Source organism: Chelon labrosus, assembly GCF_963514085.1.
Source record: "Chelon labrosus genome assembly, chromosome: 2".
NCBI classification, from domain to species: Eukaryota; Metazoa; Chordata; class Actinopteri; order Mugiliformes; family Mugilidae; genus Chelon; species Chelon labrosus.
In genome coordinates, this window is record NC_140338.1 from 19,143,614 (window position 1) to 19,158,823 (window position 15,210).

Genomic DNA, 15,210 nt, shown 5'->3' on the forward strand with positions numbered 1-15,210 from the left:
TCAATTCACTTTTATTCATATAGTGTCAATAACAATACAAATTTTCTCTATGATTTACAAAACCAAGCCTGAGCAATGAAGACTGGGCAGGTTGATGAGACCATGACAACAGATGTAGTACGGAGCTCCACAGGTCAGAAACAGAGGAAAAAGAGAAAAACTTTATTTTTTTTTTTTAATACAGAAGAATCCCAAAAAATAATGAGAAATTGAAAGATGTAACTTCAGATGCTTTCAAACTGAATAGGAAATCTTGTTATGACCTGTCAAATGAATACCTTCAGGACAAATGGTGCTCATCCCTTCACTACAGAGTTACACAGCGAAACACTACATGTTCTTTCCTTTTTGTTTCCCCAGTATAATATGAAGAATATGTCATTAACATTTATCTGTTGCTGTGGTTAAAGGGGAATTATATGCTCCTTGCAAACCCAAAGGTGTAAATTAAAAGTGTTCACTAATATTAAAATAGAGAAGAAAATATACACACTATGTTTCTTTCTTTTTTCTTTTTTGTTACTGGTGTTTTTACTTGCCTCCGTGACACATTACAACATATATCTTAGACTCTTCAGAGGCACAGCATCAGTGACTGTTGGGGCCAAAAGATGAGAAAAGATCTGACTTTATTTGGAAATTATTTTCCAGTTGAAGACGCTTTGTGCTATGTGCTATTTTTTTTGCGTGTTTAATCTTCTGGAAAACGCTGTAAACCTGAAACCGTGTCAGCATTATACTAATGACCTAATGCAGGACGAATGGAAAAGATATCTCCAAACAAAACTCCATCCTCCTCCAGATATTAAGCCTCAACTTCACAAGGTGCTAATGTTTGAAAAGATACAAAACATGTGTCAGGCTGACTGTTGAAATGTAAAATGATTCAAAAGACTGCTATAATATTTCCATTTTTAATACTTTTTGTATTAATACTTAATACGGAAAGTATATCGAGTCTTTTGTGTTTAATGTAGAAGAGTATATTTCTGACAACTGGAGTGCAAAAAATATAAATCAAGAAGCTGGCACTGCATAAAAGATTGTGTCCCGGTGGAAACATGCAGCCTTCATAAAGGCTGAAAGAAGCTGACACTGTCAGAAAGTTGCATCATACTGTATGTCTGTGGCTGCAACAAAACAAAGGAAAAACACATTTTTTTGAAAGAGAGGAACAATAACAACCAGTTCTCAATTCAAGTCATCCCTCCTTTCAGAGGTACCTGCTGAGGAAACTGTAAGCTAAATTTTTAATGGTACATTTTTGGCTTTTATTTTTCAATATTCCGGTTCTCTCGTTTTACAGCACTATAGCACTATGTAACCTTTCTCTACACTGAACGTGGTTTGTAGAACAAAATATTTCTTCACAACTGGATGACAAAACTAAAAGATATTTGATATAGTGTGAACATCTGCTTATAGTAGAATTGTAATAAAAAATAATTGATGTTTTCCACATGTCAACATTAATCGTTTTTACAATAATTACACAGTATGATGAACCTTGATAATAAATTCTGTTAAATTAAGGCATTTTACTGGACTATTTGATGTTGGGCTGGAAAATAAACATGATAATCCTGTGTATGCATTTGAAATTTGTCAATGTTCAACTACAGGAGAAAATACAATGTTCAGTCACATCTGTTAAGTGGGACGATTTACATACTGAATACTCTGTGTCATAGTGTTTGGTTACTTTTTGGTGTAAAATATTTTCAGCTATCGCTGTCTATTTCAATTAGTGTGTTCTTCTTCCTGGTCTATAAAACTCAAAGAGCCAGTCAATGAAGCTTTGCTGTTGTCACTAATTTAAATGAGCCGTATTGACAAAAACTCTCTCTGTGAAGCTCATTCCCCCAGGTCTTTTAGGTTATAAAATACTACTGTTGCATAAAAGGAATGAAAGCACGAGTGCACCGTGATCCATAGCCGCCATATGACTCCCTTTTGGTATCTTTTGCAATCACAATGATAAACACCCTTTAAACCTGTCATGGCCCTACAGTATATCAACAATAATCCACAACCTACTCTAGGGGCTCACACTTAACTATACATGACACTTTTTTGGTTTGGACAGTTAACGGAACTGGGATTTGTACTAGGGGTTGAACGACTTCCTGTTTTGAAGTCGACTAATATGTGGTGAAAGTCAATTCACACATAATGACATCACACATAAAAACACAGTAGAAAGTAATGCTTTGTAACAATTAAATGTATATTCTTGATTTCAATACATATTGTAGAGGGCAGACTCTCAGCTCTACCGTAGCTTCTGTCTCTCACATGATGCATTTACTGACATCAAGGACAAAAAAACATGCTCTACAACCACAGCAACAATGTCAACTAATAGAACACAACACAACTGAACATAAACACATGAGCTTGTTAGTACTGTGTGCAGGACTTTTGGTACAGTTGCTAACTGACTGCTGTCTAGAGCTTTTGGACCATTCCTCTGTTAGCGTTGTTGTATTTCAGGACGGACTTTTATATTCTGCATGTCACAGTAGTATGGGCCTCATCTTTAATGAAGTGTTTCCACACACTTAATGAACTGCTGCTAGTTTGCTGCAATGACCCACTGGGCTTTTTTACCTGTCTTCTCTGAGGCATCCATGTTGTTGTTACGTGATCGGCGACTAGTCGACATCATACTTAAAGCGTCATGGCACAGCAGTGAAGGTGACTAGTCGGTACAACCCCTAACTGGTACATGCGTACACTTGTGTTTGCCTAGGACCCCAGAGAACTTAGGAAAAACTAAAAGTCAAGAGAACCACATTTGTTCGTTCTAACATTAATACACATAACATGCTTTTATGTATCATACTATTCTGTGAGACGCAAAAGTGTTTTATTCTCATCAGTGCAGCAGTAGACAAGGGTGGGTAATTGCGCTGCAGCTGCCAAATAGCACTAAGTTACATTCAAAATGAAGTTTCACAACAGGAAACGTTGATATAGACGCTAGCATTCCACAATAAAATCAGAAAAATATCCCAATCAGAATACAACATTATAAAACCACCTCAACTAGCATAGGCTGGTCTGATCTGGCAGCAATTTTCAGTTGGATTGACAAGGCTGGCATATTACATAATCTGATCAATGGGAAAATATTACTATGTAAACGCTTGATGTAATGACTTTTCTCTGGATGGGATGAATACATTATTTATGCACATGGCAAACAGACAGTTCAGGAAAGGAAAGAATGTGGTATGTGCATACCACACAAATCACTACCTATTTTATGTATTTTGTATTATGTATCTTTTTATATTCTGCTTCTAAGATTTTACACTGTTGGGCATTTGGGGGGACGGCAAAAGAAGAATTTCAATGTACAGGGAAACATGTTTCTATACATGTGACAATAAACTGAGTCTTGAAAATCATCTATAGCCATGATTCATGTTCTTTCATATCCATACCTTAATAATCACCACTTTCATATTATGCCATATATGTCTACTGTTACCACTATGTCATCACAAATGAGTAATGTTCTTTCTATTACCTTTTTGTCTCTCCTTCATGCATTTATTGATTTCTCCTATCTCCCCTCTTCCACCTTACATTCATACACCTTCCAGATTCACCAGTTTCTGAAAGGAAAGAAACCTGGCCGTAGCAAAACAACAAGTTGTTCAAACAAGTGTTTTAAAAAAGATGAACAAAGGGGAATCGATGTGATGTTTAAACTGTGGGTCCGCCTCGGTTTCTCTTGGCCATGTGTGTTTATTAAACTCAGTGAAAGTTGTGCAAGTCTTCTACGTGTATGTTCAGAGCAACATTTTTATGGTAATTTTATGCGAGGCTGCACTGACAAAGCAGTTTTTACTCTGAATTTGTGTCCAAATGTGTCAGCAGTCCAAACATGCCCTCTGTCAGCATTTAATTGATTAGTGTGAGACAGACTGTTGTTGGTCAATAGTCAGCCTCAATTTTGCACTCACACGATAAGCAACAAAGTGAGGAGCGCATATGATGTTCTACTTGGGTACATATTTTTCAGCTGTTAATGTCTGAAGTACAGACTAATTAGGAAATAGTGGAGAGGCAATGCTCCTTCATTAGCAAATTAATTGCAGTCCCTGGTTACATTTTGAATTGATCAAAGCAAACAGCCCTGAGCCCTGACACGTATGTGTTCTGACACACCACAGAGGCAGCTGTGAAAAAGGCTGACGACAATGCTGCAGCTGTATCGGCTGCCCAGATATTTTCACAAGCAATGTGCTGTGAGAGATGTGCATAAAGTGACATTTCATGTCAGAAAATGTAATTACCGAACGACAGTCAAGTCTCAGCCATACAACATAACGAAGCTTCAGTCACACATTGAGCCCACAGCGCTCCATTAAGCATAATTATCAAATGAAAAAAACAGAAAAGGGTCAAGAATGGTCTTATTATGCATCACCTATGGGTTAGTTTATTTTCACATTGACTGCTGCCACATATCACTATGAACCATATGCTTCTTTAATTAACTTATATCATATAATGTATGTCCTGTTCTTAAAAAGGCAAAGCAGGGTTTGGAAGGAAATAGCTTGTATAACCTTTTGCGTGCAACTCCTTGTACTCCCCCTCTGCATAGAGAGTTTCTGCATACATGTGACCATATGCCTCCTTTCAATTACACTGTCAATAACGAGATTTGCCCATACCGCTCTTTAATAATGGCTGACACCCTCTGGGTTTTAATAGTGATCAAAAGCTGAAGTAGTGGCTGCAGGAAAGACATCCAGTCTCCATATATTATGTACTGTAGTTACAGGGTTTTTTTGGGGGGGGGGGGGTTCTGAGGGTTTCAAAGAACATCACACTTGATTATAAAATACTATTTACTATATTTATATCAAACGGCTTACGCTGAGGTCTGTTACATGTAATACACAAAATATACACAAATAAATACGCACTTGTCGGTATTCATACTCATATGAATATCCATGAATTCATATAAACCAGATCACTGAATATGTAGCCTCACTTTTCATTACTGAACTTCTGGAAGTATTTGTATGTCCTGGAGGACAAATCTTCATAATTGTGAGCGTCTGATATGAATTTCAATCAGCATCGACATCCAGGATTCCAAAGCAGATTTTATGATTTCACATAAACTGAGCCTGATGCATAAAAATCCCGTTTTACATCGCTGCAACATCGATCATTCTAACATCATTGATTGACTCTTAATTACTCAGGCATAATCTATTACTTTGTGTAAGAAAGCACCAATGACAGTAAGCCTGTAATTGTTTTTTAATTCATGTATGTATGGTAAAAGTCATTTGCAGCTTTACATGCGCCTGTATCTCTGTGGGAACCCCACAAATAAGAATCATTTCAAAAAGGACGATATAAAACTGGGTTCAAAATCAAATCACAGCTTTGGGAAAATCCACTTGTTAGTTGGAAGAATAAAGCGACTCTGGGCGGCTGCCACCATTCAGTGAGAGACCAAGTGTCCTATTGAAAAGCTTTAGTGGACTGATTGGATTTGATCAGCCATGGACGACATGTACAGTAAATGTAACCAATGCAGAGGTTTCATAGCGCTAACGGCTGTAAGCAGATGAAGGAGGTTTATCTGATGTGAACAGTTGGATGTCTGGAGGGAACTTCACCCTGCTGGTTGTGAATGTGGGCCTGGCAGAAGAGGAGATCGGTCACAGCCACTGGAGCACTGTCAAGCTGATTTACTTGAGACTGTTACACAATAAACATTAAGAAAGATCGGACTTGAAATGATGGATCACACTAAATTTCGTGGCAACGCAAAACTTAGCACAGATGGATGGCAATGAGCTGTTAAGGCTTAGGCATCTAAGAAGGGTTGGTGCATTTAGAGCGGGAGAGAGAGAGAGAGAGAGAGAGACTCTGCCTGCAATATTTCAATATCCTGTTTGTGGCTCCTTTGAAATACCGCTGTCAAAAGATCATCTGACGGGTTGGGGAAGATAAAGGTGCACAATGTGTGCTGACTGATTATTTGCCGCGGAGAGGGAGAGCGCGGCCCATCCGTTATTCGTGAAGTTTAAAACAGCAGCCACAAGTATCGATCAATCTTTTTCACAGTCTGTGCCACTCGTGCGTCACCGAGTGCGCATGGCGCCCTGCCTGTTGCTGCTGGAGGAGAGGCTCAGCGTTCACACCCACATTCAACAGGCGCATGGGGGACAGAGCCCTTGGCACACGCACACTTTCACTGCGTTTTATAGTTTTATACTGCGGTTTATAGGACAGGTCTTGGAGGAGGGTGTGTGTTCTTTAGAAGTGTTTTAACTCGCGCGCTATGGCGCACATACTCAGACCCTCTCCCTACACTCCAGCACTTTACATTGCCTCAGGTATATTAGACCAGTGACATTACCGAAGCCTTCACTGCATTTGTGGACCGGGAGAGGAGGATGGCAGCCGCACACAACGGATCCAATGTAACGACAAACTACACCAACCCGTTTGTGCAGCCGCCGTGGCGCGTCGCTCTCTGGTCGGTTGCCTACAGCGCCGTGCTGACGGTGGCGGTGTTCGGGAACCTCATTGTGATATGGATCATTCTTGCGCACAAACGCATGAGGACAGTGACGAACTACTTTCTGCTAAACTTGGCGTTTTCGGACGCGTCAATGGCCGCGTTCAACACTTTGATAAACTTTATCTACGCCGCTCACGGGGAGTGGTACTTCGGGGAAGCCTACTGCAAATTCCACAACTTCTTTCCGGTCACATCCGTGTTCGCAAGCATCTACTCCATGACTGCCATAGCCGTGGACAGGTGGGTTTTGTGAAATGCTGCGAGATTAATATGATGCCAAATCCTGCACACGCACCTCTTCCACACTCTATCTCCCTCTCTCTGTATTAATGATCAGTTCTACCTGGGTGAGTTAAGTACCTTATTAACGCAGGAATTAAATTCTATGTTATCTGTAAGGGTTTTAAAGAGAAAACACTCACATTTCTGTAATCCTTTTTTCTTTATCTCCAGCTGCAGGGAAGAATTTTAATACAGACTACCTTCAGCACACCTGAAATATCTGCAATGCACACAGAGAGCATCAATAGTTCAAGCTGCACAGATTGCAAAACTACTTGCCACCCAAATACTTTTAATCTAATTTGATTGTTTTTATTTATTTATTTTGACATATTGGTCCTGGTTGCTCCAACTGGCTATGCTGTTCTCCACCAGCAGTGGTGGAAAATTTAAAACCAGTGCTTTAAAAATTCTCATATCAGTGTATTAAACTGCACTCCATTTGGAAAGGCTTGCATAAGTTAAGTCATTGAACTCACTAAACTGGAACTAGGAACTCATGTATATGCAGACCCTAATTATATTCCTCTTTTGTTGCGTCTTTGGCTTTGTCCCCACATTCTGTAATCATAGTTTTTTTCCCCCCTCCCTGCTGTTTTTAATACACATTCATTCCAGTTGTCAGTGGAGCAGTTGGTAATAACTTGTTTGTGATATGCATTTCTGGAAAGGCAGTCACTCAGCGGGGTGACCTTCATCTCGCACACCATGTGCCTGTTTCACAGATTTCTACGTTTCACTGCCAATGAATAATAGACTGAAGCTGTTGTTTTGCAAAATAGCCTTTGCTGCAGTGACTCTATGTGCCAGCACCCTAGGAGAGAGAGAGAAAGAGAGAGAGAGAGCACCCTTTCCTCCATGACTTTCCATGCTCTGACTCTCTTGCTCTCTGTCACATGCACTCATGCTGCTTATTGTCTTTACTCTTCCACACATCCTCCTCCTTCCCTTTCCCCCCATCTCTTTCTCTTTGCCCGTGGTTTCCAGTAATGTTGGGTTGCATTCAGCTTTGATGCCGGGCAGTCATACGTCATAATGTTTGAATAAAGGGATTAAACTGAAGGAGGAAGCAGCCACGGGGCGGACATAATGAAAACAAAAAGCACGCAGAAGCTGCCGTCTGTGTCTGCAGCCAGTGCAGATGTGTCACAGTGTGTTCTGATATGGTGTGAGGTGTTTTCCTCGTCCTCCTGCTCCTCCTCCTCCTCCTCCTCTCCTTAACACACAAATGGAACAATGCATTTCCTCGGGCCGTGCTCATTTTGGCTCCGCCACAGCAACTTCCATGCGTTCGTATTTTTGGTCTGCAGTGTCCATTCAATTCTGTCAAGCATGTACTGAGAAAGAGAACATCGGCGTGACCTGCATGATGTAGATGTAACCTCCGGTCATGCTTTTTGTAACCCCAGTATGGTGCTGTCTCCGCTCTGATGTCTTGAAATGGCACGAGGCCACAGTTCGTGATCATCTGTGAATTTGTCCTTCCTGCTGCCTCCATCAGCTACCAAGTGCATTTCCTTGGGCAGTGTTCCAGCAGAAACTCAAGTTTTTGTGTGAAAGGTAACAGCAGGGAAGGCTTTATGATGTCGCAGCTGGTGGTTTTACCATTTCAAATGACTAGTATACTGCATGTTTTCATTGGAGTTCTGTTATTCTGCATGAGCAATAAAAATGACTACTCTAAGTGTCTTTCCAGAAACAATTTATTCCTGCTGACCTACTTTGATGACCAAAGTTCATTAGTTAATGACTTCCTAATTGAAGTAACAAGGAAATAGACCTAATGGAAACTGGCAGGAGTTGCTACATTTGTATGGACATTGCTATTCCACTAATAATCACAATTTAAGCCCAGTCAGAACAGAAATGCCTCACATAACCACGTTGTTCAGAAAAAGTTGGCCTGATCGAAAGGAATTTCCAATTGGATTTTGCAGGGGTGACTCAAACCTTTTAATTATACCTTGAACAGGAAAACATTAGCCCAAATAACCCTGTAAATACCTGATGTGATTATTTCTCTCTGGGTCCTTCATATTCTTTCTTTGCATGTTTGCCCCACGAAAGATAAATATCAGGTGTTGCGATGAATGTGTGTGAAGGACAGAAACTTCCAAGACAGAAATCAGGGTCCTGTCTTGGTCATGTACTTTTTAAATGAATTTGCTGTTGTTTTTGTCTTTTCTGATAGTTCCAGATATTCCGATCGATGATTAGGGGCATGCAGACATTTATTTACAGAACTGGCATCTTAATTTGGTAAACAGTTACATTGAAATCTCTGATCACTATGGTTTCAGTCAAGAGTCATTTCTTAAACAACCATGTCGAAAGACACATCCTGTGGTCGTGGAAAAGATGTTAGTCTGTTTGAGAAGGGTCAAACCATTGGCATGCATCAAGCAGAGAAAACATCTAAGGAGACTGAAGAAACTACTAAAACTGGGTTGAGAACTGTCCAACGCTTTATTAAAAACTGGAAGGATAGTGGGGAACCATCGTCTTTGAGAAAGATCCTGTTTGATTGTGATCGGCGATCACTTAACGTCGGGTGAAATCAAATCAAAGAAAAACAACAGTAGAACTCAGGGCTATGTTTAATAGTGAAAGTAAGAACATTTCCAAACGTAAAATGTGAAGGGAACTCAACTAAATGGGGAAAAAAAAGGCTTCAATTTGCTAGGGAGCATAAAGATTGGACTCTGGAGCAATGGAAGAAGGTCATGTGGTCTGATGAGTCCAGATTTACCCTGTTCCAGAGTGATGGGTGCACCAGGGTAAGAAGAGAGGCAGATGAAGTGATGCACCCATCATGCCTAGTGTCTACTGTACAAGCCTGTGGGGGCAGTGCTATGATCTGGGGTTGCTGCAGTTGCTCAGGTCTAGGTTCAGCAACATTATGTGCCCAAAGAATGAGGTCAGCTGACTACCTGAATATACTGAATGACCAGGTTATTCCATCAATGGATTTTTTCTTCCCTGATGTTCACGGGCATATTCCAAGATGACAATGCCAGGATTCATGGGGCTCAAGTTGTGAAAGAGTGGCTCAGGGAGCATGAGACATCACTTTCACACATGGATTGGCCACCACAGAGTCCAGACCTTAACCCCATTGAGAATCTTTGGGATGTGCTGGAGAAGGCTTTGTGCAGTGGTCAGACTCTCCCATCATCAATACAAGTGACATTGCAGAAGCTTATCGAAACAATGCCACAGTGAATGCGTGCTGTAATCAAAGCTAAAGGTAGTCCAGCGAAATATTAGAGTGTGTGACCTTTTTTTTGGTGGCAACATTTTTTTGGCCTAGCAGTGTATAAATGTTGCTGAAATTCCACAAGCCCTGAACACAAAGGGTCGATAAAGCAACAAACTAAATTATATTGACCATCACCACCGCCATCATCTTTGTTTCAAGTATCATCTTTGTGATAATGTGAAGTGAGCATAGCTGAAACATTTTCCTGTCCTCTGATGACATTTGAGCGAGCGCTTGACATTTAGCGGCACACACAATGTTTGGCTACTTGCACATGAAGTCTCATCCGATGTAGTCTCCGCTAAACAACAGGTGGTGATGGAGTCAGTGTTTACTTGGTAATGTCACGCGGTTCGGACATGAATTCAAAACAACGTGCTTTCCAAAAGCTTTTCTGTGCAGCATAAAGAATGACAGCTTCCAGAGATAAATAAAAAAACATGAAAAGATTTTATTATTATTCTGCTGCTGCAATGCCTCCACGATAATACTGCTGCTCTGGAAATGTGCTTTGATGTGTGTGTGATCCTATTTAGCTTATTCAAATGTTTCTGGTGTTGCATTTTAGTTATCGTTGAGTGGCTACAAGTCTGTTAGATCAGCTTTTTGGATTCTAAATTACTCTGGTGCCCTGGCACATACTTGATTGAATATCTAACAAGGACCAGAGAGATAATGTAAGTTCCAAGCAATTACTGGGGAAAAGACGGGGCATCTTTGTTGTCGTCCCCCCCAGAGAGAGTTCCAGTGAATTGACACGGCCCATTCTTTACCATCTTATGGAGACTGAATTAACAGCACTAACCCCCGTGTGAATGGCAATTGAACGTCATTCATGGTTGAAGTTAATGTGGCTGGCCAGAGTATTATAGTGTGCTGTGCAATCCAAATCTCTCTCTAAAAAAAAAATACCCAATTTCCCTGAAGATCAAACACCACTGTTTAATTGGACTTGTGCACACTGCGGGTATGATTTAAATGGAGAAAATGTCACTGAATCTGAAGTCGGGTGGCTCTTTTAGGTTGTCAGGTGAGATACTTTTTATTAAACTTGAGTATATTTTACAGAACTATACTTTTTTGTCTTTATCTGATGAAGTAGTTTATTTCCCCCCACTGAATCCACTAGAAAAATCTTGTGAATTATTTAATTAGACTGGCGACCTGTCCAGGGTGTACCCCGCCTTTCGCCCGATGACAGCTGGGATAGGCTCCAGCAGGCCCCGCGAACCTTCACAGGACAAGCGGTTACAGAAGATTAATAAATGAATGACTAAACGACTGGCTCACAAGTCACAGTCACCAGAATGCACTTTGGCAAATTTCCCCACTGTGGGATAAATTAAAGGATTATCTTATGTTTAAGTAGACAGGACTTCAGTTCAAAACGTCACAAGTGGTGAACTTGGCAACTGTTTTTGAATTAATTTTTGACAGTGACGGAACATTTAATCATGGATTTATTGTTTCAAACAGATGTCGTCTTAAGTGCAGTTTATGCCTACTTTGTATTTTTTGGGATAATTTTTGTTTCTACTTCTTGCTTCACTTTTTTTCAACAACTCGCTGAAATTTCGCCGAAAGTTTCAGTTGCCAAGACACGTCATGCAAATGTTTATATATCTGCACCTACTCGGTTAACCTTTCCTCAGTGTGTTCCATCCATTTTGATCCAAAACAATCAATTTCAAAATTGCAGAAATGGAGAAGCAGCTGGAAATACTAAAGCGGAAATACATTACTACCAAGCGGACCAATCACAGCTCTTCTGTGGTCTGTGTAGTTACATTTCTGGGGAGGTGCACCTAATGGTACAGCGGTAGGGTCTGACGCAGAATCATAAACCGCGCATTAACCTACCGGCCTCTTTCCCACAGGTACATGGCCATCATTCACCCTCTGAAGCCTCGTCTGTCGGCAAAGGCCACCATGGGGGTCATCTTGTGCATCTGGAGCCTGGCCGTGGTTCTGGCCTTTCCCCTCTGCTTCTTCTCCACAATCCGAATTCTGCCCCGCAGGACCCTCTGCTACGTGGCCTGGCCTCGCAAGGCAGACGACGCTTTCATGTGAGAAATGATTAATTTGCATCTTTGGCTGCAGGATGTAGCTTAGTTGTATTGAAAATGCTGAACTATCACTTTAAAGCAATGCAGCAGAGCTTTTGTTGAGTAGTGGTGATAGCGGCCTCTGTGGCCACAAGAGGTAACTACTTGTTTCTGGTGCTATGAATCCAGCTTGACTCTAACTTCGACATGTGAAGGGTGGCAGAACATTGCCTGTAGGTCATGCAGCAACTAGCAATACAAACTAGCAACAAGCGTGGAGATCTGATGTTTGGTCACTTCCTGTTACAAACACTAAACTGCTGTTATGGATATATCAGTAGCTTCTTTTTTTTTTTTTCTTTTTTTTTTTGCATTTAGATCAGCTGTCCTGCAAATTTACTTCAGCATACTATGCCAGGTCCACTACTTCACTGCTTCTCCTGCCCAGTGTGTCAGACGTTTCATTGCTGTTGCTCATTTAGCAATAGCAATACAGTATTTGTAATAAATGTAGTATTTGGTCAGTGTTGGAGGAGATGCTTACTGTATTTCTCCACACCATGGAAAACAAACCATTAGCTGGCCAGGCCCCAAATACCTGGTGTAGACTGACCCAGCGTAGTCACTTTTCCCGAGAAACTTTACTTGGCCAACTGATGTTACATAGTGCAACACCATGAATTAAAGAGGAGACATTCTCACTATTGCAAGTCACTGTACCGTCTCCTACTGCATATATATAAATGCACGTGTGTACATACACTGATCAGCCTCAGAATTTAAACCACTCGCAGGTGAAGTGATAAACATTGACCATTTTGTGACAATTCAATGTTCTGCTGGGAAACGTTTGGACCTGGCATTCACATGGATGTTACTTAAACATATACCACTCACCTAGACCAGACCAGGCATTCCCAATCCCATAGCAATGACACTCCTTGATGGCAGCAGCCATCCCCAGCAGGATGCAGCCTGACACAGACACACACACAAAAACGGTTTAGGAACAACTAAAAAGAAACATGAAGAACAGCACAAGGTGTTGACCTGGCCTCCAAATTCACTAGATCCCAAACTAATCAAGTATGTGTGGGATGATCCACAGAGGCCCCTCCCCTCAACCCATAGGACCCAAAGGTCACCACAGGACACCCTCAGAAGGCCCATGTCCATTCTCTGATGAGTCACAACTGTTTTGGAGGCACAAGGGAGACCTGGACAGTATTAGGAAGGTGGTCATAATGTTATGCCTGTTCGGTGTATATAACTGTATATATATGTGCAACCATATAATACTGGAATGAGGAGATTGTCCGTGTTCTCCAGAGAACAAGAACAATGTTAGTCAGATATTCTGGGTCTTTTAAATATAACCAAGAATGTGAGATAGGGGTAATATAAATGGACTTTGTCAGACCTGTCATTCCTTGTTTTTCCTCTGAATGGTTCATTAACTTAAGTTGGATTAATTTGTAAAGTTGCATGTGACCAAAAGGGCAAGCTTGAAAGCAATTAGTAGCTGTCAGTGATAACTTTATATTCACAATTCAGATCCTGTGTTAATCATTTGCAAAAGGACCACTTGAAACAAAAAAAAAAAAAGATAATCTCCCTCGTATGAAATAATAAATGCAAAAGTTGCGTAATGCATTCACGGCTTACCCAGTGTCTCTGCTGTTTTCATAGGTATCATATCATCGTTACAGTTCTGGTCTACGTGTTGCCCTTAGTGGTGATGGGCATCACTTACACCATCGTAGGCGTGACGCTGTGGGGAGGTGAGATCCCCGGAGACTCATCTGATAACTATCACGGACAGCTGCGGGCTAAAAGGAAGGTAAGAACTTCTTGAAGGAGGAAATGGCACACCAGTCGCTCAGGATCCGAGCCATGACTCAGGGTTGACCAGCTTGAAAGTGTGAATGTGACGACTGTTGAACGCTAATAGACAGAGAGCCGTGAGTAATCTGTCATTTTCAGCCTATGGCTCCAGGTAATTGTTACCTTGCTAAGGTTTTATGGCTTAAAGTGGAACAGCAAAAAGGACAACTTGAGGAAATGTGCCATTTTGTCACAATTGTAATTCAGCAGAAAAAAATCTGACAATCATTTGTGTTCGTGTCAGAAATCACTTGCTTCCGTCGAGGCAGGACACCTGCGCAGGTCCCTGTTGTTGTAAGTATTCCTTTAGGATTTCGACTGGAAGCTATTCTCTTTGTTAATTTAATTACTGAGGTTGAAAACAGTTATTGTCTAATGGGGGTACAGTTGGAGAGAATCCCAGGTCACCACCAAATCTAATTAATTGTTCCCTGGCTTCTTTTGTGCGCTCTTTATGAACATATTAAGTGTACCCTGCTGATATTCGACCTAGTGAAAACCCAACATCATTGGTGGTGCAGAAATTGAGGTAACGAGGTAACGCTTCACAACTCCCTGTTTGTACTTTCTGCTCAGTCTCAATAGACAGTATGAAGCTGCGTTCCCCTCACAAAGCTAAAACTCACCTCTAATGCCCACAGGTGAAATTGAAAAGAACAATACACTAAGCTCAACATTTAATAAAGTTGTGCAAGCCGCAGAAGGTTTAAAGACACTGATGAATGTTCTCACTTTAGCTCCAGCATATTGCAGTAATGACTTTTAACTTCAGTATGTGTGCGCAGCAGGTTTGCTCTGTGAACATTTCAGGGAGGAAAACCTTAATTCAACAAAACGCAACCTTTTGTGTTTGTCAATTACCGTCAGTCAACCGCTTCGTCCATGCATCCCGACAGGGACAGGCCCTGAAAACCAACAGCGTCTCCAGGCAATGTGAGTTTCTTTTGTCCCCACTTTGGAAGACGCCTCTGAAACTAAAGCCGTTCAGCTGCAGCAGCCGGTAGCTCATTATTGATGTGTCTCCGCGAAGGAAGTGTTTACTGCTTCCTTGAAGAATGACCAAATATGAGAGAACACATCTTGACGCAGGTCATAAAAGGGTTCTGCCGATTTATTGGCAAATAAAGTTACATAATTCTTGGCTCAGGCCGAGTCAGTTAATTCCATTTGAT

General features: G+C 41.1%; 1 protein-coding gene across 1 annotated transcript; it reads left to right on the top strand.

Annotated features, from left to right (window-relative positions):
• The first annotated feature begins 5,112 nt into the window (after positions 1-5,112).
• Positions 5,113-14,099, top strand: tacr3a (tachykinin receptor 3a). Its single transcript, XM_084566457.1, has 3 exons — positions 5,113-6,808; positions 11,987-12,175; positions 13,844-14,099. The coding sequence occupies exons 1-3, from the start codon at positions 6,441-6,443 to the stop codon at positions 14,007-14,009; spliced, it is 723 nt and encodes a 240-aa protein (XP_084422583.1). The 5' UTR covers positions 5,113-6,440; the 3' UTR covers positions 14,010-14,099.
• The last annotated feature ends 1,111 nt before the right edge of the window (positions 14,100-15,210 follow it).

Bases quoted from the DNA above. Each gene is read 5' to 3' on its own strand.
- tacr3a (XM_084566457.1), top strand. From the start codon at position 6,441: ATGGCAGCCGCACACAACGGATCCAATGTAACGACAAACTACACCAAC. The intron at 6,809-11,986 runs GTGGGTTTTGTG...TCTTTCCCACAG, and splicing joins ACTGCCATAGCCGTGGACAG to GTACATGGCCATCATTCACC. The intron at 12,176-13,843 runs GTGAGAAATGAT...CTGTTTTCATAG, and splicing joins AAGGCAGACGACGCTTTCAT to GTATCATATCATCGTTACAG.